A 25662-nucleotide genomic window follows, 5' to 3' on the forward strand; every position below is an offset into this window, starting at 1 on the left:
CAAATAATAATAATAACATTAATGATAATAATAATAATAAGTTGTATTAATTTAACAACAATAATAATATTAGTAATGATAATACTCTTAATAATAATAATGATTATAATATAAATTATGTTAATGATATTAATAATCATATTAATCGTAATAATAATAAATGATGAATAGTAATAATTTTGATGATAATAATAATAATAATAATAATAATAATAATAATAATAATAATAATAATAATATTGTTTTTAATCATAAAAACAATACTGATAATAATGATATTATTTATTGATATATTATTTAAAAAGGAAATTAATAATAATAATATTAATATATCAAAATAATGCGTAATTATTTACAAGTAATTGTTCGTGAATCGTCGGAATCATATAAAAGTTAGATTTAAATTTAGTTAGAAATTTTCGGGTTGTCACAGGAGTGAATAATTAATGTAATTTTTATTTAATAGTTAATGACCAAATTTTATATTATAGTGACCAGAATAAATAAATGGACTTAATTTAAAAATTAGGGATTTTTAGGAACACTTTTATCCGTAACTGTTTAACAATGAACTACGATATAGTACCCGTGAAACTGTCGGCAGAACTAACAGTTTATATTCCCGTGAATTATATTATTAAGGTTACTGTGCTTTCTTTTATTCTTGTCCACAACATAAATATGAATATGAATTATATATACATATACATGTTGCCATTTTTTTTAAACACAAGTATTTTGACCACCCCCTTCCACCATGTACTACAACCGGCCACCCTACTATCATTCCCGCCACCACCTGCAAACTAGCGGCCATCATACCCCACCAAGAGTCACTATCTCCTTCACCTTCTTCACAAACCGCCACCCTCACGCCATCCACCACCTTAGATTATCACCCACAACCACCGGCACCTTCATTGATCACCACCTTACCCTCCTCTACTGCAACACCGGCAACCATCATCACTACCACCAAACCCACAATAACATCAACCCGATCGCTAAAATCTGTTATTCGTTTTCAAGCTCAAAGAACACCACTCAACCATCACCTTTATAACCTTATACTTACTTATGTTATTGATCGACTAAACACAAGCCGATTAACACCACGAGCCACCATTATAATCTATTGCAGCAAATATACTCGTACTCGCTTTTGTTTCTTTTTGTTTATTCGAACACCAAAGGTACGGTTTAACTTTTCTGTTTATGATTGAGCAACAAACACCATCTTTATTTACCCATTAGGCTGCTATCCTACTGTTGTAACTGCTTCTCTCGTAACTCAAATACGCAGCCAAACAACCACCACCGCTGTCTCCATCTTCTGCTGCCTTCTGTCGTGATGAAGCCTACGGATCACCATCACCGAAGACAACCTTCAAACCCACGTACATCATCATCACCTTTATCCTCATCATCACCATAAACCTCCATTGTTTTCTGTCTGTTCCAGACCCATCGCTTACACACTTGGTAAATATGATGATGTTGCTGTAATGAGGGTAGTGGCGAAAGAGAAAAGATGATAATCTGTTTAGATATTCTTCTTCCTTCTATTCTCTGTCCACTTGATACTTTGGTTGTGTTTTTTTTTTTTCTTCTTTTTTTTTGTGGGTCTTGATGATCATACAAGACATCCACTTGTGTTGTGGATATAAAGGAACGTATGATGGTGGGGTATGTATAAACGAATTTAGAGTAATTAAACAAAGTGAACTTAGTAATTACCAACTTTGGCCGTGATTTTGCTCCTTGTCTTGGGCCGAGATTAGCTCCTATCGATTGGGCCAAGTGAATGCCTCTTGGGCCGTAAACTATGGGACTAGTTAAATGGGTTTTATGAAGTTGAAGAAGAAAAAGGGAAACACAATGAAAACGGGTTTCCTTTTTGGGTTTCGTTTATGAAACTTTTTGATCAAATTAGAAATGATAATGATGATGAAATGATCATGTTTAAGATGATGCTGACTGTGTAAGATGACGATGAAGACGTGATTTAATGTTTGTATGATGATGCGAGTATGAAAAAGATATAAGGATGATGATGATGAATTCATATGACAGCTTCGTACATGTTAATTGATTTAATGTACGAGATATTATAAGAAAACAATAAGCAGAACATCGGTTAGGGGTATGTGTCTTAGTCTTGTTAGTGAGAGGTCGCGGGTTCGAGCCTGGTCTGGGGCATTCATTTTTGGAAATACTTTTAAAGGTAGTTTTATTTTATTAGTTTTGTTGTTGTTATTATTATTATTATTATTATTATTATTATTATTATTATTATTAAAAGAACCATTATTTTTGAGTCATTCATGGCATATTTCGAAAGACGTTGCATTCGAGTCGTTGAGTTCATCAAGATTATTATTAAGTCAAATATAGTTGGATGTATTATGAAATGGTATGCATGCCGTCAACTTTAAATGTAAAGAAAGTTTGTCTTTTAAAAACGAATGCAATGTGTGGAAGAATCGAAATATGACTGTGTTTCAAAACAAAGGGAGGAATGCGCCGGTTCTCGTTAATGAAATCCAAGTAAAATCGTTCGAATGGGTCTCTAGCAGGATCAAAGACAAATGTATCGATTGGCATATTTGGCTTTCTTATCCTTCTTTGTATCTAGATAGCTAAAACTCGTGTGGGTTGCAATCTTTGCACCTTTTTTTTTTATTTTTTGTTCGTGTTTTTTGGCTCGGCCTTCGCTTGTTTTGGCCTTGGCCATCTCCTTGTAGTTTCCTTCGTGTTTCTTTTTAATATATTCTCTCTTGCTTTTCAAAAAAAAAAAAAAAAACGAATGCAATGTTTGAAAAATGTATCATATAGAGGTCAATTACCTCGCGATGTAATCATATGTTATTGTATTCGTCCTTATGGATTAAGACGGGTCGTCTCACTGGTGCTGTTTTGATAAATGAGAATATTCGATATCAAAATAGCCGAATAAAAATGTATCTTATAGTGCTGTTGTTTCAAGTACGTTTATTCAAAATGATACTACAATTTGCTAAAATAACAATAATACTCCAACGTTTGCACGCACTTCCTATATTTTGTTGAATAGCTTAAAAAATATTCTTGATAAAATAGTAGTCAATCGGAGCTGCTACACGCCACAAAAGTGCAACCCTCAATGCAGAATACATAAACTTTAGAAATTTTTTATATATTAATCTAGAAAAGTTTTATTTTAATTTACTTTTTATTTTCTTGAGAATTGAAACAGAGGAGCAGGACTTCTACCACGGAGTTTTGTTTTAGGGTAAAAAGTTTCAACTATATCAAACAAATGTTTTCATTTTATACTAATTAAATTATAAAATTATTATAAAATTACTCCTTAATTATTACTCCACTTAATAAATTAATAAATTAATAATTAATAAATATATTTTATTTTGTTGGTTTGTTTAGGGGCCTGTTAGTACTGTTGCTTACTTACTTCTATTATCTCTCATCAGCGGTTCAGCTCCTTGTAGATTTGTTATAGGTGAGAAGCCTCTTTATATTTCTTAAACCACAATTATTCATATAATAATAATAATAATAATAATAATTCATATAATAATATTGTGTTTTTTCATCTGGGTTTTCATTATTTCATAATCTTTTATATATTAAAGCTTTGTGCTTGATTTGCAACTAGTTGCTTTTCAAGAAACCACAAAAAAAATGGGAGAAGAAAAGCCTGAAGTTCTTGACGCTGTGCTGAAGGAAACTGTAGATTTGGTAATGGATCTATGTTACTCATTCTACTTTCTTTTTTATTTTCAATTAAAAATTAAAATTAAATTTTTTTATAATTTTTTTATCCGGTTCAATTATGTTGTGCAGGAAAGTATTCCAATTGAGGAAGTTTTTGAGAATTTGAGATGTAGCAAAGAGGGTCTCACTAGTACTGCTGCTGAAGAAAGATTAGCTATTTTTGGCCATAATAAACTTGAAGAAAAAAAGGTACACTCCAATTCAAATATTATTACTATTTCATGTGTGTTTGTGTTCTGTTCCCAAATCTTGTTATGATGCTTTATTATTTTTATTTTTTTAAATTTATTTAGAGCATAATTTTCTGAGTAAGATTTGACCAAAATTATGATATGGGTATTTTTAGGAAAGCAAATTTTTGAAGTTTTTGGGTTTTATGTGGAATCCATTGTCATGGGTTATGGAAGCTGCTGCTGTTATGGCAATTGCTCTTGCTAATGGAGGAGTAAGAACTTGAAAAAAACCCTTTTCTTCAAACATTATATACTATACATATTTTCTAGTATTATTCTTTTTTCTTTTATAAAAAAGCTTAATTTTAGTAAAAAAAATTGTAGGGAAAGCCTCCTGATTGGCAGGATTTTGTGGGTATTATTACTCTGCTAATTATCAACTCCACAATTAGTTTCATTGAAGAAAACAATGCTGGTAATGCAGCTGCTGCTCTCATGGCTCAGCTATCTCCAAAAGCAAAGGTATCATCATTTACTTTTTCATAATTCTATATATATTTGACATAATAATATCATTTTTGAATGATTTATTCAAAAATTTTATAGATTCTACGAGATGGGAGATGGAACGAGGAAGATGCTTCCATCTTAGTTCCAGGCGATATAATTAGTATCAAACTTGGTGATATTGTTCCAGCCGATGCTCGTTTGCTCGATGGTGATCCTTTAAAGATTGATCAAGTGAGTTATCAACTGTTTGTATAACCGTTTCTTGATCAAATCATGTTATTTTGTACTGAACTGGTCAAGTTTTTTTTTTTTTTTTTTGGGTATAGTCGGCTCTAACAGGTGAGTCACTTCCGGTAACAAAAGGTCCCGGGGACGGTGTTTATTCCGGTTCGACTTGCAAACAGGGTGAGCTCGAGGCAGTTGTGATTGCAACCGGGGTCCACACGTTTTTCGGAAAGGCAGCCCATCTTGTTGACAGCACGAACCAAGTTGGACACTTTCAAAAGGTGAAGATGAAAAAGATTCAAACTTCATATCAAAGGTGTTGACTTTTTAGTTTTTTGGAATTGGGTTTTGATTATTTTACCCCTTATATACATCTTTTTAGGTTTTGACTGCAATTGGGAATTTTTGCATTTGTTCGATTGCTGCTGGAATGGTGATCGAGATAATAGTAATGTTCCCGATTCAAGATAGGCAATATAGGCCTGGAATTGATAATCTATTAGTACTCCTTATTGGTGGAATCCCAATTGCTATGCCTACTGTTTTATCGGTGACAATGGCCATCGGGTCTCATCGATTGGCTCAGCAGGTTCGTTGACCTAATCGATAATTTTCTTTTAATAGATACTTTATTTTTAGTGATTTATGATATATTGTCTTATACTTTTATATGTTTGTTATTTTAACAGGGAGCAATTACAAAAAGAATGACAGCGATAGAAGAAATGGCTGGAATGGATGTGCTTTGCAGTGACAAAACTGGAACGTTGACTTTAAACAAGCTTACAGTTGACAAGAATCTTATTGAAGTAAGTTTTTTTGTTGACTTCAATTGTTTTTTAATATATTTTTTTTTTGTGGGTTGACAAGGTATTTGACATTTGTGTTGGCTTAATCTGTTAGGTGTTTGCAAAGGGAGTAGATGCAGATACTGTTGTGCTGATGTCAGCACGAGCCTCAAGAACTGAAAACCAGGATGCTATTGATGCTGCTATAGTCAATATGCTGGCTGATCCAAAAGAGGTAATAATTATAATATAGCTAAAGATATCAGTTAATTTGGATGGGAGAAAGTTTTATCTTGTTAATATTTTATTTATTTATTTTTTAAAAATAGGCGCGTGCTGAAATCCAAGAGCTGCATTTTCTGCCATTTAATCCTACCGATAAGCGCACAGCGTTGACTTATTTGGATAATCAGGGTAAAATGCATAGAGTCAGCAAAGGTGCCCCTGAGCAGGTTGGTATATGTATATGTATATGTATATGTATATGTATATGTATATGAGTATCAATTTAATGACAACCAAAACAATATTACACAAAAAGATTAACTTTTTACTACATTTGTAATTTTATATATTTTTGTATTGGTTTAGATCTTGAATCTTGCACACAACAAATCAGATATAGAACGCAGAGTTCATGCCGTTATTGATAAGTTTGCTGACCGTGGCTTACGGTCACTTGCTGTAGCGTACCAGGTGATTCATGACGTTTTCTTTTACATTTTTTTTTTTCAGTTTGTGTGAGTGTTTTGTTTATTGTTGAGTTATATAATTAAATTTGCTTTTTTTTTGTTTTTTATAAATAGGAAGTTCCCGAGGGACGAAAAGAAAGTCCTGGTGGGCCGTGGCAGTTTATTGGGCTCATGCCGCTCTTTGATCCACCTCGACATGATAGTGCCGAGACTATTCGAAGGGCTTTAAATCTCGGAGTGAATGTTAAAATGATTACAGGTCCATATTTCTAATTTTTAACATTGACTAACGTTGACTTTTAAATGTAGATATATCTTAGACATATACATTTCAAATCTAAATATAGTAAACAAGAATAAATCCAACATAAATTATAAAAATATTGATCTTCTATTCATAGGTATAAAAGATAAAAGATTGACCGAGTTTTAATCGTTGACCCGACATTATTGGCCGACTCAGGCCGCCGTTGACCCGAGTTTTTTTTAACCAATTTTGAGCAGAACGGGCCGGGTTGGGCACTTTTCTGTCGCGGCCGACTTTGCAACACTTTTTTTTAACTATTGAGGTCGAATATAGCTGAACATATACGATTCCTCTAAATCGCAAGCATAACGATAATATTATGAATTTGGAAAAGTCGTGTCAAATTGGAAACTACATTCATTTTAGTTTTGGGTTTAAATTGTACTAGGCTTGACCCGTTACCCGACCCAACCATTTGTCACCTCTAATCGAATACTAATCTTTGTGACTTTTAACAGGGGATCAATTGGCCATTGGAAAAGAAACGGGTCGACGCCTTGGAATGGGAACCAATATGTATCCTTCCTCTGCTTTACTCGGTCAAAATAAAGACGAGTCAATCGCCGCTCTACCCATCGATGAACTTATCGAGAAAGCCGATGGTTTTGCTGGTGTTTTCCCTGGTGTGATTTTTTTTCCTTCATTCAAAATTAATAAAAAAATGAAAAAGATCTGTAATTTATTATTAATATACTTGAAATGTTTTTTTGTAATTTTTTTTACAGAACACAAATATGAAATAGTAAAGCGTTTGCAAGCTAGGAAACATATATGTGGAATGACTGGTGACGGAGTAAATGACGCTCCTGCCCTTAAAAAGGCCGATATCGGGATTGCGGTTGCCGATGCAACCGATGCAGCCCGTAGTGCTTCTGATATAGTCCTAACCGAGCCCGGTCTTAGTGTTATCATCAGTGCCGTTTTGACCAGTCGAGCCATTTTCCAAAGAATGAAAAATTACACTGTAATGTCTCGCCATATCTTTTTTATTTTTTATTTTATTTTAAAGAAAATACATTTTGCTGAACCCAACTGTATCTGCAATTTTTGTAGATCTATGCTGTTTCAATCACTATCCGTATTGTGGTAAGTTATTTTGTCTCATCATGTGTTCGTGTTTTAATTTTGTTCTAAAGTAATGATCTTTTTATGTTATTTGTGCTTATGTCAGCTCGGTTTCATGCTGCTTGCTTTGATATGGAGATTTGATTTCCCACCCTTCATGGTTCTTATCATCGCAATCCTTAACGATGGTTCGTGCATTTTTTGTGTTTTATGGTTACACCTGGAAACAGGTCGGGTTGGGTCAATGATCTAATGGGTTTGGGCCGAAACGTGCCACATTTTTTTATGACTAAATGGGTTGGGTCGAGGCACGTTTCTCAAAGTTTCATTATTCACGTTTCTTTTTCTGTTTCGCGTCTTAGTTTCTAATCTTGCAATTCGATATCTAGTTTTCAGTTTCGCGTTTCCCAGTACAATATCCTTTTCTCGTCTTATTTGCTACCCGTATTCATAACCGTTTCATTTTAGGAACCATTATGACCATATCGAAGGATCGAGTGAAGCCATCGCCACTTCCGGATAGCTGGAAACTTGCCGAAATTTTCACTACCGGGGTCGTACTCGGTACTTACTTAGCCATGATGACCGTTATATTCTTCTGGGCGGCTTATAAAACGGATTTCTTTCCGGTACGTACATTTATACCCGCATCTTACCGTATACTTATTTACGGATTCCGTGTACTTAACTAAACCATCTCAAGATAACCTAGTGGTGGTTGAGGCCCTGAGTTCCTTCCAACAGGTCTCAGGTTCAAACCTCACTGTAAGCAAATCTTGTAGTGGGCCCGTTTACCTGATTACCCATTTATTGAACCATTTTTGAAATGTAATATGCAGCGTACATTTGGTGTGGCTACTCTCGAGAAAACCGCTCATGACGATTTCCGAAAGCTGGCTTCAGCAATATATCTTCAAGTCAGCACAATAAGCCAAGCCCTAATTTTTGTGACGAGGTCGCGTAGCTGGTCATTTGTGGAACGACCTGGTTGGCTGCTTGTTATCGCTTTTGCTGTTGCCCAATTGGTACACATTAGTAGTTATTTTAGTATTTTTTTAACTTTTAATTAGTAAATATTAAATATATAATATTAATTATATTTTGTTTGTACCAGATTGCTACATTAATAGCAGTTTATGCGAATTGGGAATTTGCTGCAGTGGAAGGAATCGGGTGGGGATGGGCGGGTGTAATCTGGCTCTATAATATCGTCTTTTACTTCCCACTCGATCTTCTCAAGTTCTTTATTCGATACGCTCTTAGTGGACGCGCCTGGGACCTTGTCCTCGAGAGGAGGGTATGTGTCACGTGTCTACCTTTTGTAATACAAACTTGTGCATTTATTTTTATTATTCTATATTTGTGTGTGTGTGTGTGTGTTGCTATATAGTTTTATTTATTTAAAAATTTTATTATTTTGCAAATTGTTAATTATTGTTTTTTTTTATAATTTAGATTGCTTTCACGAGGCAAAAGGATTTTGGTAAGGAACAACGTGAGCTTCAATGGGCCCATGCACAACGAACCCTTCACGGGCTTGAAGTCCCCGACACCAAAATGTTTGGTGATCGAACCAATGTGACCGAACTTAACCAGATGGCAGAAGAAGCCAAACGAAGAGCAGAAATCGCAAGGTATTGTCTGTTAATTATTGATTTTCAAATATTTCTAAAGCTTCCATTTTTGGCCCAAATTGTTAATTTTTATTTGGTTTTGTTAGGTTGAGAGAATTGCATACGTTGAAGGGTCACGTTGAATCGGTGGTTAGACTCAAGGGTCTAGACATAGAAACAATTCAACAAGCGTACACTGTCTAGGACACAAGCTGATGTTAGTTTGTGAGTTACCTTTGGAACACAACAGTTGTTTATTTTCGTGTATTATTTTTTTTTTCTTTCGTGATGGCTCGTGATCCAGTGTATACTTTGAGAACTGGGAAAGGGAGACCTTTTTATGCCGTAATTTGTTGTGCATATGAAAAAAGGCTTTTGGATATGATGTTTTCAGTTCTTAATTCTTATGACCGCCAACGCATTTCATGGTTGTAGTCTAGTATTGTCTGTTACGATCATGCAAATGTAAACTTGCAATCCCATTGGCCCTTTGTGATAAAAGTCTGAACATGTGATATATGATGATAACAACTCAACTACTCTTACTTTATCCAAAAAAAAAAACTCAACTACTCTTAAGAAACTCGATCAAGAAAGTCCTAAACGTGTGGTCTTGTGATGATTATGATTGATGATTGATTGCAAGGCATAAATAGCGTTTCAAGTAACATAATATATGATTTTGATTAGATTCTTTAGTTTTATCTGATATTAATAGTAGTGACCAGTCGAACTAGTAGTGGTGATGTTACAAATATATCTTTTTTAGCCAAAGGATCGGAAGATCAACAACTATATGGGAAACAAAAGATTCCAACAACGTGAAACTTAAATAGCGGCTGCACTGACATTAAACAACATAGAAAGCATAACAAACGGCTAGGACGACGATAATAAACTTCTGGCTAGAAAAAGGGTCCGACAACCACCCTACCGTCACCTGCAAAGACAAACCACAACAAAAAATGGCAAACCTTCACTAACTAAAAGCCAGAACTCCATTCATTCGCCACTTGATTTTCCGAGCTAAAGGAAACCGAAAAGTGAGAATTTGGCATTGATGAACATAATCCCAGCGGGTAGCTAGACCACTCAGAGAGCTCAAAAGACTCAAATCCGACGAGAAATAAACTCCAATTTCCACTTTTTCAAAATAAGCTTCAACTTCCAGCTCCAACTCTAACTATGAGTATGTTTGGCAAAATTAGATGGTAGCTGGTAACTGATAGTTGATAACTGGTAGTCGGTAACTTGTTATATGTATTTATGTGTTTGACATAATAGCTAAAACTGTTAAAATAAAAAGTAAAATAACAAATAGTTACAGGTTTTATCATAAACATTAGTTCGGTTAGTTTTTGAGTTTTCTCTCTCTTAAAAAGTTTTAAACTCTTGTAAACATATTCAAGCTGCCAAATACGCAAAACATTAATCTAATTTCATTTCACATTCAAAAAGACCATGATACCCTCAACCCTAATACTACGGAGTATAGATCATATGCGCCGCTATTTCTCTCGATCCTTCTTTTTCTCTTGAACTCATCCAAAGTTTCAGGTAATCGATTTAAATCCTTATTTTTTTCGTTTACATCTTCAGTTCAACTTGTTGATGATTGCACAGTTTATTGTTTGTGCTCTTTTCTATGTTTTGAGCACTAGTGTGTTCAGACTTTCTTATTGTTGTTGTTGATATCTTGTTATTAAAAGGTTCTTAGTCTATCATTGGGTGTTTAAAGTTTTTTTTTTTGGTAACTTGTGTGGTTGATGGTCTTATAAAAGGTTTTTTTTTTTTTTTTTTTTTTTTTTTTTTTTTGTTGCGTTCCAAGTTTTCTAGATCTATGATGTCTCTTTTATAACTGCTTTGCCATCAATCTGTATTTATTCTCTTAGCTTCTTACTCGTGTTATAAAATCTAGTTTGAAAATGTAAGTGTTACTCCAGGATTGTGTTAAAGTTCATAATCTGTTGTATGATAGTACTACGTTGTCTATTTTAAAAATTAGTCTAATTATTTCATGAATAGACATTGTTAAGTTTTTTGTCTCTTCTGTTTTTTTGTTTGATATGATGTATCTAGCTGGAGTGCATATTATTTATTATGACTTAGTTTATTTCTCTTGAAAAATCCTAAATAAAGATGCTTGTATGCGTAGAGGTTTTATACGCGCTTTCTACTAAATATTGATAGTTATAACTAATAATCTTTTTATCTTTATTTATTGCATAATCTCATGCCTCACCAGATTATGCCATTCCATATTAGAAATTTACTTATCAATAGCATATTCTCATAACTCAAACACAAGGTGTCATCGTTTTGTTTTTCAGGAATGGCGTTGGCTCTGAAGAACAATCGTATATTCGGGAAATCAACTCGGTTAATATCAAATACTTGCTGCCTTATACCATCAGTTTTGGTTCTTTCTGCTCTCCTTTTTTCATAATAATTTGATAGATTCGATCCATACGGTAACCTGTTTTGCATTACAAACTCTTTCATTGTCATATACATAGATGATAACAGGTTCGGAAAAGTTTTTTGAAAAACAATTGCCAATTTTGTGTTCGTTAGACTAAATTTTGCATAATCATTTCTACGGATTGAACCATTGTGACTGATGTAATTTTTGATCAATCTTAGTAGATGAGAAATCAAATTTCTATTATATAAAGTATCCTCCGTTTTTATATTGTAAGGAGGATTATTTTGTTTATGGTACTTACGATTTTTTTTTTGTTTTTGGTAGCCCTGCATCTTTGTAATCAGTTTCACACTTTTGCTGGAATAGGGGAACTCCATTCGTCATTTTGGAGTTTATAACAATTAACTATATTACTTTCGGAGGTTGGATCGAAAACTAATGTGTCGCTAAAATTTCTCAGAAAATCGACAATACTTTCACCTTTTCAAATCCATGGATGGTTCAAGAGTTGCAAACTGTAGTATAATTTCGAAAAGTCAATTCTATTATCAACAATTTTAATAGTACCCTAAGATTCCCATGCTCCCATTTGCCCCACTTATTTTCGGCTAACCAACTTCCATCGTATATTTTTGTTTTACTCGGCCTAATAGTTCGCTCAAAGAGTAATTTATCAACAGGTTTATTGGTAGAGATGTTTAATTTATGTGAGGCTTCTAACAAGTCATCAACACTCGGTGTTTGTATCTTTTTTACTTTTCATAAAACATCTCTATTTATTACTCACAAAGTTTGCTTTGAAAAAGCTAAAGTCAGTATACCAAGATTTTCCTACTATTCTATATTCGCCTCTTTTAATTGAAAACTGGACTCGTTTATGTTCAATTTGGTTCAGTAATCAACAACATTAATACTTCGAACTATAAAATATTGTGCAATTTTCATCTTTCTAACGCGTCTCTAGGTTAGTTATTCGATTGTTAACTGAAAGAAAGAAGTTGTCTAATATATTATTATTAATCAACTCAAATAAATATTTTTTCACGTCATAATGACAAAGAAACAAGGATACATCGTCTTTAGTGTCATTTTTATGATAAACAAGCAGCCAACCAAGTTTTTTTCTACCTTCAACGGGTTTTCCTTTACCGCCAACCAAGTTTTTTTCTATCTTTAACTCTATAAAACACTTTCCTGCTTCTTGTGATATGCAACATAAAGATTGTAAAGTCTACTCTGGTTGGTGGCTTTGAATCATCTGACACATCTCATGTTATTACTTTTTTAAATTTCCCATTTTTTCCACATTCGACAATTTGTTTAGGTGCATGTGCTGCAAGTTCCATCGGGTTAACAATTAAAAGATTGTTGCCTTGATAAACATTTTAAAAGAATTGTTTTGGAATATAATATACACCACACCTTCTATGATATTTTATTATATTCTTTTTTGAAGTGTTGAAACTGGGAAATTTGCTATTATGTTTTCCCCAATGAAACTTGCGCGTATGTACATAAGCAAATTATCAAATGTGTAGAAACTGAGAAATTTAAGAAAAGTAGTAACGTTAAATTTTTTTTTTTTTTTTTTTTTTTGGTTACTCAGGAACCCCCCCTACGAACGAATCTTTGACTCCCCTGCAGAGGGTAAACCTGGGGGAACGAGCCCGCTGAGTGCCATACCCGCTACCGGGTGAATTGTCTTTCGACATCCCTCTACCGGGTGAATTGTCTTTCGACATCCCTCCAGTCATCTCTCTTTTTGAACAAGCCGAGGCGGAACTCAAACTCGAACCCGGGTGGATGCTATCATGGGGATACCTCAGTGGCCATCCAGGCTATGCCCGGATGGTTAGTAACGTTAAATTTGTCAAATGGTTTAAAAACACCAGCCAAAATAGACTTGAGAATATTTATGTTGCGTATCGCAAAAAGCAGACAAAGTGTTTAATGGAGTTTAAGACAAAAGAAAACTCGTGAACGGTAGAAAGACAACTTGTTGAAGATAAAAGAAAACTCTAAATGGTTCATGTTTTTTTATCATAAAAATGGCACTACGGATGAGGTATGTTTATTGTTTCTTTGTCATTAGGATGTGCAAAATTATTTGTATAAGTTAATTAATAGTAATATATTAGTATTAACCCAGACAACTTCTATTCTTTTAGTTAATTATCGAGAAAAATAAGTTAAGAGACGTGTTTTAAAGATAAAGATTGCACAATATTTTTATAATTCGAAGAATATTGATGTTGCTGATCACTGGACTAACTAGAACATAAATGAGTCCAATTTCATTAAAATTAAAGGGGCGCTTATAAAATATTAGAAAAAAACTTTTTATATTTATTTTAGTTTTTTCGATGCAAATTTTGTGAGTAATAACAGTGGAGATGTTTTATCGAAAGTGTTACAAACACTGCGTTTTGTTGGCTTATTAGAAGTTTGGCATAAATTTAACATCTCTAATAATAAATCTGTGGATGCATTGATTTTTGAGCAACTATTAGGCTGGGTAAAACAAAAATAGACGATGGAAGTTGGTCGGGCGAAAATAAGGTGTGTAAATGGAAGTTCGAGAATCTTAAAGTAGCTATTAAAATTGTTGATAATAGAACTGATTTTTCGAATGATTTGGAAAGATGAATTATTGTCGGCTTTGTGAGAGATTTAAGCGACACATTAGTTATTGATCCAACCTTCGAAAGTGATATAAAGAATTGTTATAAACTTCAAGATATGACGAACGGAGTTCCTTTATTTCAGCAAAATTGATTACATAGATGTAGAACTACTAAAACCAAAAGAATTCTCGGTACTAAACACAAAATAATTCTCCTTACAATGTACAAACAGAGGAGACTCCTTATTACATTAAAAAAATCGGTTTTCTTAGCTACTAAAATTGTTCAGAAATTACATCAATCACAGAGTTCAACCATTGATATGATTGTGAAAAATTGAGTTCAACGACAATTGCTTTTCAAAAAGCTTTTCCAAACCTATACCATCCTTGATCCTTGTATGTGACAATAAAACAGTTTGTAATTCAAAATAAGTTACCGTGTGGATCGAATCTATCAAGCCATTATGAAACGAGTGAGGAGGAGCTGACGGCCCAAATCAACAAGTATTTGATATTAATCGAGGTGATTAATAAACTCTAGCTTGCACAACAAGTTTCGTATTTATCTTACAATTTCCATGGCTTCTCTTGTTTTAGAGGGTAAAATCTTTGATATGTTTACAATGCTAAGGTGTTAGTCAATTAATTGAGCTTAATTATTAGTTATATTTACTGTTGTTATGTATTGCTATGTTATCTAATAGCAGTAATTAGAAATCTTTTATTAGCTTATTTTACTAAAAAAACAATATTCATATTTATTCCGTATTTACATTGATTGAAGTAATGAAACAATTAAAGTTAGATACATTTATGATTATTTTGTTTATGCGTTGTGGGTAGGTGATTGATAACTTTTGTCAAGTGGTGTAATTGAAACTTTTGAATACTCAGTATTTGATATGTCTGATTGCTCTAATGGGAAACTACTTATCCAAAATATAGAAATGCGAAAAAATTTGTTGGAAAGTTGAAGTTAAAAAACATAACTATACCTCCCATGTAGTTTTAATGTTGGTTAGATTCACTTTGGTTCGTATAATATAATATGTTTTCATTTTCTATGTGTCATTGAATCTAATGTTCTCTCGTTTTAATGCTGTCTTTTTCATGCATGCTGTTTCAATATACTCATATTCTCATAAAATGTTTGCCATCATTGTTTGAATTTTGAAGATGTAGAGTGGAAATGTTAAACATTATGTAGAAAGATTGCAATTTATATTGAGATGTAACGACTTCTTCTATATCCATAGTAGTAGAGTCTAATTGCCTAAAAGCGAGGTGACTCAAAACCCAACTCTTAAATGACCTTAACCCGTACGATTCGTTTACCAACTCTTACGGATCATGTCGCCTCTTATGAACTGTTATATGTTATTTACATGATATTAATTCTTGGATTTATATTGTGGAAGTAATGAAATTTTTTTGTCAAGAAAAAAAAACACTTTGAGGTAAGCTTAAAGACACAGGTTGAGTACTTTAGACCTGATGTTCATGTCCTGATATAAATGGGTTAAAACTATCATATCTATCCATAATAAACTTGCGCTCTAGCCCTGATTGTGTATTGTGAACATTGAAGGTTGAGTAACTAGTTAGGTACCTTGGTTTAAATCTCGAGTCTTGCACACAACAGATCGGATATAGAACGCAAAGTTCATGCTTTGATTGATAAGTTAGCAGACCGTGGGTTATGGTCACTAGTTGTAGCATACCAGGTGATTCATTTCGTTTTATTTTACATTTCTTTTTGTTATATCTTTTATTTTGCGAGCGTGTTTTGTATTTTGTGTATTGTTGATTGTATAATGTATAATTGTGAATGTAGATTGTAATTGTATATGTGCCTTTTTATGTTATAAAAATAGAAAGTTCTGGAGGGATGAAAAGAGAGTCCTAGAGGGCCGTGGCAGTTTATCAGGCTCATGCTGCTCTTTATCGAAATTTCAAGAAATTGGAAAAGTAGTGACTTGAATTTGGCAACTACATTCGTTTCAGTTTCAGGAATGAATTGTACTAGGATTAATTTCGAGATTTATTGTTCGAATTTTTTCTATGCCCTGTATAATAGCTTCTAGTGTTGACCTGTTACCCAACCCATGTATTTATCACCTCTAATTGAATACTAATCTTTGTGACCTTTGAACAGGGGATCAATTGGCCGTAGGAAAAGAAATGGGTCGACACCTTGGAATGGGAACCAATATGTATCCTTCCTCTGCTTTACTCGGTCAAAATAAAGACGAGTCAATCGCCGCTCTACCCATTGATGAACTTATCGAGAAAGCCTTAGTTTCGCCAGTGTTTTCCCTGGTGTGTTTTTTATTCTAAAATTTGGATTTATAAAATGTGAAAATTTATGTAATAATCGAGATATATTAAATGGGAAAATTTTGGTTGGCCTAACTGTATCTGCTCTTTTTGGCAGATATATGCAGTTCAAATCACTATTCGTGTTGTGGTAAGTTATTTTGTGTCCCCGTGTGTGTATTTTATGTTTATTCTAGGTCTTGATCTTATATGTTATTTGTGCTTGTGTCAGTTCGGTTTTTTGCTGCTTGCTTTAATTTGGAGATTCCATTTCCCTTCACGGGCTTGAAGTTCCTGACACAAAAATGTTTGGTGATCGCACGAATGTGACTGTGCTTAACCAGATGGCAGAAGAAGCCAAACGAAGAGTATAAATCGCAAGGTATTATTTATTTTTATTTGGTTTTGTTAGGTTGAGAGAATTGCATACGTTGAAGGGTCACGTTGAATCAGTGGTTAGACTCAAGGGTCTAGACATAGAAACAATTCAACAAGCATACACCGTCTAAGAAACAAAGCTAACGTTAGTTTGTAAGTTACCTTTGGAACACAACAGTTGTTTATTTTCGTAAGGTGATTGTCTTATTTTTTCTTTTGTTGATAGCTCGTGATCCAGTGTATACTCTGTGAACTGGGAAAAATGAGAACCTTTTTTATGCCGTAATTTGTTGTGCATATAAAGAAAGGCTTTTGGATATGATGTTATTCAGTTTTAAATTCTTATGATCGCCAACACATTGCATGGTTGCAGTCTAGTATTGTCCGTTAAGATCATGTGAATATAAATTTGCAATCCCATTGGCCGTTGGTGATAAAAGCTGAACATGAGATATATGATGGTAACAACTCAACTACTCTAAGAAACTCGATCAAGAAAGTCCTGAACGTGTAGTCTTGTGATGATAATGATTGATTGTAAGGCATAATTAGGATTCTAATTGACAGGTTAACATAATATGAATTTGGTTGGATTATCTGATGATATTAATAGTAGTGGCCGGTTGAAGTAGTAATTTTATTTGCGAAAACGGAAATTAGAATTGAAAGGGGACCACCAGCCTAGTTGCTTGAGTGGTACAAAGCCTGTGTTGCCGGTCCCTTGTCCTTTATTTGGCGAGGGTTCGAATCTCGGGGAGGTTTTCTCAAGGGTTGTGGTGATAAAGGTGTATGCTCCAAGTCACTCGGTTTAATCCAAAGCACACCGGGTACCCAATGCGGCGATGGTGTGTGATGAGTTTCCTCCCAACGCGTGAGTGGATAACAAATGAGAATATTCGATGCCGAAATAAGCCGTTCTAAAAAATAAATAAATTGAAAAGGGACCGTTTCATTAAATCGACGAAATACAAAACAAGGCAAAGAGAAAAAACTACTCTTTCCGAAAACACAAGTAATTGAGACTATAAACGTCTATGAAATGATAAAACAAAAGGTGGGGCAGGCACCATACGCTAAACAGAGACCCATGAACTCATGCTTATCGAATTAATAAGCATAGATTATTCTCCCAAATGACTCCGGCATAACTTTGAAGATAATGCCCATTGAAATACTTTGAGCTTGATGAGACAAACGATAACCATCCAACACGGGACTTCACCATCAAAAAGAGCTTTGTTCCTAGCGAACAAATGCGATGCCGGAGTTAACTCTGCTAATAAACAATTATGTGCTCTATACTTTGAATTTGTCTGCCCTCCGAATCGACAAAGCGACTTTCAATCTGGTTGAACTAGTAGTGATGATGTTACATTTCTAATAAATATGGAATACTTGCGTTTATGATAGGGTAAGGTTATTGTAGAAAGAAGTTCTAAAAGTAACTATATGAAACCCCTTTTTTAGCGAAAAAAATTTACACTTTTATACCATAAACTTTCATCTAATGAGGAAAGAAGCAATCATACCGATACATAAGCGAAATCTCGACTCACTTAACCGAACTAACCAACATCAAGCCTAACAAAGAGAGCCGAGACAAACCAACCAAACGAACAAAGCGTCCAACCAAAAAGGACGAAATACATGAACAATGAAAACCGCTCAACAAGAACCTAACAAACAAACCAATAAACCATTATGAAATCAAAAAATAAGATGATAGATATAAAAGTTCATCCATCAAAACAAATTTAGAACCCATCAAAACAACTACGACGAACTAAGGCTTCTTACCTCTCTCACCCGTCCTCGATACCTTCTCTTCAACCTTTTCCACGGAGAAGTTCTTACTCGTTTTTTTAAGCCTTTGGAGAACCAAAAGAAGCCTCCGGCGATGATCTCTCCAATTTAGCTTCTAGTGGTGAGGGACCCAGAATTGACTCGAGAAAAGCACGTTCAACCGCCGAAGAGCTCTCGCGCACCGATACATCCACTTTCTTTGAACCCAAACCCGAACAAGACACCGCTAATGTTTTCTTTTGAAAATTGGTACAACTAAACTTGCACTTGACACCACATGATTTATCGATACGACATAAATCCATTATTAACAGAAGCAAGAGATGATAAACCACCTGGCCCAAGCCCATCATTAGGCCCACTATAACTATCGATCATCCCTGCATCCTTGACAACCTTCGGCCCACCAGCACTCCCATCCAGCCCATAAAATGCAGCAGCAAGAGGCTCAGATGGTGGTAGCACACAATCGGACACTCCATCCCACTTTCGTTCCGACCCCCTCTCTAAGTCTTCCCACCCAAACCCTTAAAACTTCCCCGGCGGCGCCGCCAGCGACCTTCGGCATCTCGTCGGAGATCCGGCGTGTTCTTTTTTTTTCTTTTTATTGCTTATCTCCATTCTCCTCCCGATCTCTTCGATCCGATTTGCAGGCGACGAATGCTTGTGCATTCTCTGAAAATAATATATTTTTAAAGAAAAATCCGTTCGTTCATTTTTTACCAATTTTTTGTTAATGAACAAAAAATTGTCATTTACAAATATTTTATTTGGCTCATTAACAATGTCGTTTACAAAGTTGTCTAAATTTCAGTCTGGCTAAATATTGATAATCACTGCATCTAAGTAGACCAGATTAGCTGCTAAGAATTGAAAGTTTTGCTTGCTTAATGTTAATAATACTCCTTTCTGCGAGTTAAATGATAAATGATTGGGTGGATGGTTGATAAATAAAGAATGAATAAAAGATATTGCTAGTAAAGTTTATGGTGTTGGTTTGTTTGACTTTTTTGAGTCAAAATGGTCAAACAATTTTTTTAATAAGCTGGAAGATTACTTTATTTTTGTATGTATGGTATTCTGTTCTTGGTCATATGGAATATGTAGTTTCTAAGAGTGAGTTGATTTTATGGCTAAATTTGAGGTTTGTGCAAGTTTTAATTTTGTTATAATCCTTGTGTGTTAGCTTGTTGTTACGAATTGGTATGTATTTTTTAATAAACTATTTTTTTTATCACATGTTATGTTTGTCATATGCCTTTCTGGTATGTATAATCTTTTGCTTCTCATGTACTTTGTTGTAACACATGACATGATTTGTGTATTAATTAGATATGTTGTTTATCATTTACGCATCTATCTTGATCTCTTTGAATGTAGATTAAAAATATATAGTTCAATTAGAAATTGTTTGTTACTGTATGATTTGTGTCTTCGTGAAATGTTGTCTCTTTCCTCTGATACATCATGAGTCTTCGTGTTAGGCTTATTAATTGTTTGACAAGATGTCTTAATTTTCTCAGGACTTATTATGACATTTTTCTAGACCTGGCAATTGTGACCCATACACTCAAATTAGGGTCAAATGGGTCAAGCTTTCAGGTCAATTGGGTCTTGAGAAAAATTAAGCCTAACAATGTAAATTAAAACGTATAAAAAATTCAAATGAGTTTCTCTCCGACCTATTGAGTCCTATACAAAAAATGAAGGAACGGGTCTAATGGGTATCAATACTCAAAGATCAATAAATAGAAATGAGTCTAATGGTTTTTGTGAATGGGTCGAGCACAAAAAGTTTCATCCGTCAAAAATTTATGAAAGCATTCATGGTTATCTCATTTATTATGTATATTAATAGTTCTTATGTATATATAATAAATAATAACTAAAATAATGTAATAAATGTAAAAAAAGCGATGTAACCTATTTGACCCAACTGACCTGTGACCCGTTTCGACCCGTTACCCAAACCGACCCAACCTGACCCATTTTGACCCGTTTAAAAAATTGACCCGTTTGACCTATGACCCATTTCAACTCAAAACTATTTTGACCCGTTACCCAAACCGACCCAACCTGACCCATTTGCCAGGCATACATTTTTCTGTCTTGTGATGAATCATGTGATTCCATGTTTCTTATTAGAATATGTTTTCTAATAGTTTGTTTGTTGATTGTTGATATGGAGATTGTTATTTTCATCTGTTTGTGATGATTGTTCTTATTCTAATTGAGTTAATTCTGTAAGTGTTTACATAGTTATTTTCATTTCTGGTTTATCGAAATTCATGAGATTCTTGTGTTCTGTAAAGTACACACTCCGGATTTTTTTTTTTATATTTTCAAAATTAGTCTAATTATTTCTTTAGACATTGTTAAGTTTTTGTTTCTTATGTTTTTGTTTTTAGTTTGATCTGATGTATTTCCTAGTTGGAGTGCATCTTTTTTCTTATGACTTATTAGATTATTTCTCTTGAAAAATCTAAAATAAGATGCTTGTATTCGTAGAGGTTATATGGGCTTTCTACTAAATATTGATAGTTATAGTTATAATTAATAGTAATCTTTATCTTTATTTATCTCAAAGTCTTATTAATAACTCAAACACAAGGTGCCATTGTTTTGTTTTTCAGGAATGAATTTGGCTCCTTAGAACCGTTGGATTTGCGGGAAATTACCTCGATTAAATCATCCCGATCAATATAAGATATTTGCTACATTCGGCTGTCAAATAGGCTCCTCTTCTCTCTTTTCATAATAGCTTAATAGATTCGATCAATACGGTAACTTATTTTACTTTACAAACTGCTCTATTATCACATCACATACAAGGATGATAATAGTTTTGAAAAAGTTCTTTGAATAGCAATTGCCAATTTGTGTCAGTTGGACTGCATTTTTCACAATTATATTTACGGACCGAACCCATGTGATTTATGTAGTTTCTTATCAATCTTAATTGTCGAGAAACTCGACTTTTTATTGCAATAAAGAGTCTTTTTTGTTTGTACATTCTAAGGAGGGTTAGTTTGTGTTTGATACTGAGGATTCTTTTGATTTTGGTAGTCATCAACATCCGTAATCAATTTTCCTGGAATACAGAAACTCGATTCGTAATCTTGGAGTTCATAACAATTATTTATATCCTTCACCAAAGTTGAATCAAGAAATAATGTGTAGCTTAAATCTTTCAGAAAACCGACAATACTTCTAGCTTTCCCAATCCATTGATGTTTCAAGAGCCTGCAAATTGTTGTATAATTTGAAAAATTAGTTTTAATAATATCAACAATTTTAGAATTTTTAATTGCTACTTTAAGATTCTCGAACTTCCATTTACACACTTTTTAAATTTCGTCCAACTAACTTCAGTCGTCTATTTTTGTTTTGCTCAGCCTAATAGTTCGCTCAAATAACAATTTATCAACAAATATATTGTTAGAGATATCTTAATTATGCTAAACTTCTAACAAGTTGTCAATACTTAATTTTTGTGTCACGTTCACTTTCGATAAAACATCCATACTGTTATTATTCACAAAGTTTCGAATGAAAAACCTAAAATAAGTAGACCAAGCCTTTCCAACTATTCTATAATATAGCCCCCTTTAATTATAAGGAAATTAAACTCATTTATATTCTAGTTGGTCTAGTGATCAGGAACATCAATCTGCTTCGAATCATATAATATTGTACAATCTTCATCTTTCAAACGTGTCTCTAGGTTATTTTGCTCGATTATATACGGAAAGAAAAGTTGTTTAGGTTAATACTAATATATTATTGTTATTTAACTCAAACAAATATATTTTTTAACGTCATAATGATAAAGTAATAACAAAGATACCTCTAATGTAGTACCATTTTTATGTTAAACATGCAAATCCTTTCAGAATTTTCTTCTAACTTTAATGAGTTTTCTTTCACCATCAATGAGTCTTTTATATCTTCAACTCCAATAAACATTTTCTCTGCTTCTTTTGATAGACAATACAAAGATTTTTAAGTCTACCTTGGCGGTTGCTTTTAAACAATTTGACACATCTCATATTATTATTTTGTTTAAATTTCGCAGTTTTTTCCACATTCGATAAAGTAGTAACATGAAATGTGTCAATGGTTATAAAGCACCAACCAAGGTAGATTTGAAAATCTTTATATTACTTATCGCAAGAAGCAAACATATAGTGTTTTCAGGAGTTCAAGATAAAAGAAATCTCGTTAATAGTAAAAAGATAACTTGTTCAAGGTGAAGAAAACTCTGAATGATTCATGTTTTTTTATAATAAAAATGGCATTACAGAGGAGGTATCTTTGTCGTTGTTTTGTCATTATGACGTGCAAAAATATTTGTTTTAGTTAATTAATAGTAATATAATAGTATTAGCCCAAACAATTACTCTCCTTTCAGTTAATAATTGAGTAAAATATCTTGGAGACACGTGTGAAAGATGAAGATCGCACAATATTTTATGATTTGAAACATATTGATGTTGCTGATTACTCGATCAACTAAAACATAAACGAGTCCAATTTCATTAGATATAAAAGTGGTGATTATAAAATAGCAGTAAAATCTTATTATATTGATTTTAACTTTTTTTATGCAAACTTTGTTAGTAATAACAACTTAACTGCTTTCGATAGTGAAAGTAATATAAACAATTGTTAGAAGTTTGACATAAATTAAACAACTTTAACAATTAATTTGTTGATGAATTCCTCTTTATGCGAACTATTAGATTTAATGAAACAAAAATAGATGATGGAAATTGGTTGGACGAAAATAAGAAGTGTGTAAAGGAAGTTCGAGGATCCTATAGTAGCTATGAAAGTTGTTGATGATAGAACTAATTTTTCGGGAAGATACTAAAATTTGCTAGCTCTTGAACCATCCACTAATTTGGATAGCTGAAAGCATTGTCAGCTTTCTGAGAGATTTAAGCGACACATTAGTTCTCAATTTAACTTTCAAAAGGAATATAGTAATTATTATAAACTCCAAGATAACGAATGGAGGTCTTGTATTCCAATAAAATGATTATAGAGATGGAGAACCACTAAAAATAAAAGAATTCCCAGTAGGAAACACCAAATTATCCTTCTTACAATGTATAAACAGAGGAGACTCCTCATTACAATAGAAAATTGATTTCTCAGCTACCAATATTGATAAGAAATTACATCAATTACAAGGGTTCAGTCCGTACATATGATAGTGATAGATTCGGTCCAACAGACACTAAATTAGCAATTGTTTATGAAAATATGGAGGATGCGCCTAATTAACGGCCCAAGGTAGCTAGTGTTGGATATCGTACAATTTTCATTGCTTTTCTTGGTTTAGAACGTAAAATCATCCCATGCATGTTTACAATGCTAAGGTGTTAATGATTATTCTCCTTAGTTTAGCTTACTTATTAATTCTCCTTATTGTTATGCTACATTGCTATGTTAAGAATATTATGTTATCTAATAGCAGTAATTAGAAATCTATTAAGCTTATTTTACTAGGAAAACGTTGATTATTCTATTTATGGATTGTGGGTAGGTGATTGATAAGATTGATAACTTTTGTCAAGTGGTGTAACTGAAACTTTTGAGTACCCAGTATTTGAGGTTTCTAATTTTTACCTGTTATTAATTCCTATACTTATATTGTTGAAGTAATGGAATTTTTTGTCAAGAATAATAGAGTAAACACTTTGAGAGGTTGTAAGCTTAAAGACAGGTTGAGTACTTTAGACCTGATGTTCATATACCATTATAAATAGGGGGTTAAAACTATCATCTCTATCCATAACAAACTTGCGTTCTAGCCCTGATCGTATTTTGTGAACATTGAAGGTTGAGTAACTAGTTAGGTACCTTGGTTTAAATCTTGAGTTTTTCACACAACAAATCGGATATAGAATGCAAAGTTCATGCTTTGATTGATATGTTTGCTAACCGTGGGTTACAGTCACTTGCTGTAGCACATCAGGTGATTTATTTCATTTTCTCTTATATTTTTGTTTTGTGTCATATTTTGTGTATTGTGTATTGTTGATTGTATAATGTATAATTATATATGTGTCGTTAATGTTAAAAAAATAGGAAGTTTCGGAGGGACGAAAGAGAGTTCTAGAGGGTCGTGGTAGTTATCAGGGTCTTAGTGTCATCATCAGTGCCGTTTTTACCAGTCGATCCTTTTTCCATTTGGTTGACCTAACTGTATCTGCTATTTTGGAAGATCTATGCGGTTCCAATCACTATTCGTATTGTCGTAAGTTATTGTGTCATCATGTATGCGTATTTTATGTTTATACTAGGTCTTGATCTTATATGTTATTTGTGCTTGTGTCAGATCGGTTTTATGCTGCTCGCTTTGTTATGGAGATTTGATTTCCCACCTTTCATGGTTCTTATCATCGCAATTATTAATGACGGTTCGTGCATTTTTCTATGTTCTACGTGGCATATATTTTGTATATATTCCCATGTTATTTTGCTACGTGTATACATATCGATTTCGTTTCAGTAGAGGATCGAGTGAAGCCATCTCCACTTCTAGATAGCTGGAAACTTGCCGAAATTTTCACGACTAGGGTTGTACCTGCATGTAACTGTATACATATTTAGTGTTTTTTTTTTACTGGACCAATTCATCAAACTTAATAGTCAACGTACATTTGGCATGCCTACTTTTGAGAAAGCAGCTTAAGATGACTTCTGAAAGATGGCTTTAGCGAAATATCTTCAAGTCAGACATTGTTAAGTTTTCGCGACGATGTCCCGTAGTTGGTCGTTTGTGGAACGTCCTGGTTGGGCTGGCTGCTTGTTGTCGTTTTCTGGTTGCCCAATTGGTACAAATTACCAGTATGCTTTTCATTGCAACAAGCTTTATATCCATTACATCACTTTTTTTTTGTATAAGATCTCTGCCATCGATCGAAGTTTATGCCAATTGAGCCTTTGCTGCGATGGA

The 25662-nt window shown here is 33.5% G+C and overlaps 2 protein-coding genes across 7 annotated transcripts; both read left to right on the forward strand.

Annotated features, from left to right (window-relative positions):
* The first annotated feature begins 3426 nt into the window (after positions 1-3426).
* On the forward strand, positions 3427-9529 carry LOC139858248 (plasma membrane ATPase 1). Of its 3 annotated transcripts, XM_071847113.1 has the most exons (22): positions 3428-3499; positions 3656-3738; positions 3844-3963; positions 4121-4219; positions 4332-4469; positions 4554-4688; positions 4784-4963; positions 5065-5271; positions 5372-5491; positions 5586-5705; positions 5800-5922; positions 6062-6166; positions 6277-6421; positions 6928-7092; positions 7195-7433; positions 7523-7555; positions 7641-7722; positions 8003-8163; positions 8374-8559; positions 8649-8831; positions 8990-9168; positions 9255-9529. In XM_071847113.1, the coding sequence occupies exons 2-22, from the start codon at positions 3682-3684 to the stop codon at positions 9349-9351; spliced, it is 2874 nt and encodes a 957-aa protein (XP_071703214.1). In that variant the 5' UTR covers positions 3428-3499; positions 3656-3681; the 3' UTR covers positions 9352-9529. The 3 variants fall into 3 exon arrangements, with proteins under 3 accessions (XP_071703212.1, XP_071703214.1, XP_071703213.1); XM_071847111.1 differs by having other exon boundaries at positions 3427-3499; positions 6928-7433; XM_071847112.1 differs by having other exon boundaries at positions 3484-3499; positions 3633-3738; positions 6928-7433.
* Positions 9530-13334: 3805 nt separating this feature from the next.
* LOC139858102 (plasma membrane ATPase 2-like) lies at positions 13335-17239 on the forward strand. Of its 4 annotated transcripts, XM_071846955.1 has the most exons (5): positions 13335-13637; positions 14614-14798; positions 16354-16517; positions 16633-16665; positions 16747-17239. In XM_071846955.1, the coding sequence occupies exons 2-5, from the start codon at positions 14777-14779 to the stop codon at positions 16801-16803; spliced, it is 276 nt and encodes a 91-aa protein (XP_071703056.1). In that variant the 5' UTR covers positions 13335-13637; positions 14614-14776; the 3' UTR covers positions 16804-17239. The 4 variants fall into 4 exon arrangements, with proteins under 4 accessions (XP_071703056.1, XP_071703055.1, XP_071703057.1 ...); XM_071846954.1 differs by having other exon boundaries at positions 13335-14798; XM_071846956.1 differs by having other exon boundaries at positions 13335-14721.
* The last annotated feature ends 8423 nt before the right edge of the window (positions 17240-25662 follow it).

Source organism: Rutidosis leptorrhynchoides, chromosome 7 (genome assembly GCF_046630445.1).
Source record: "Rutidosis leptorrhynchoides isolate AG116_Rl617_1_P2 chromosome 7, CSIRO_AGI_Rlap_v1, whole genome shotgun sequence".
Lineage (NCBI taxonomy): Eukaryota > Viridiplantae > Streptophyta > Magnoliopsida > Asterales > Asteraceae > Rutidosis > Rutidosis leptorrhynchoides.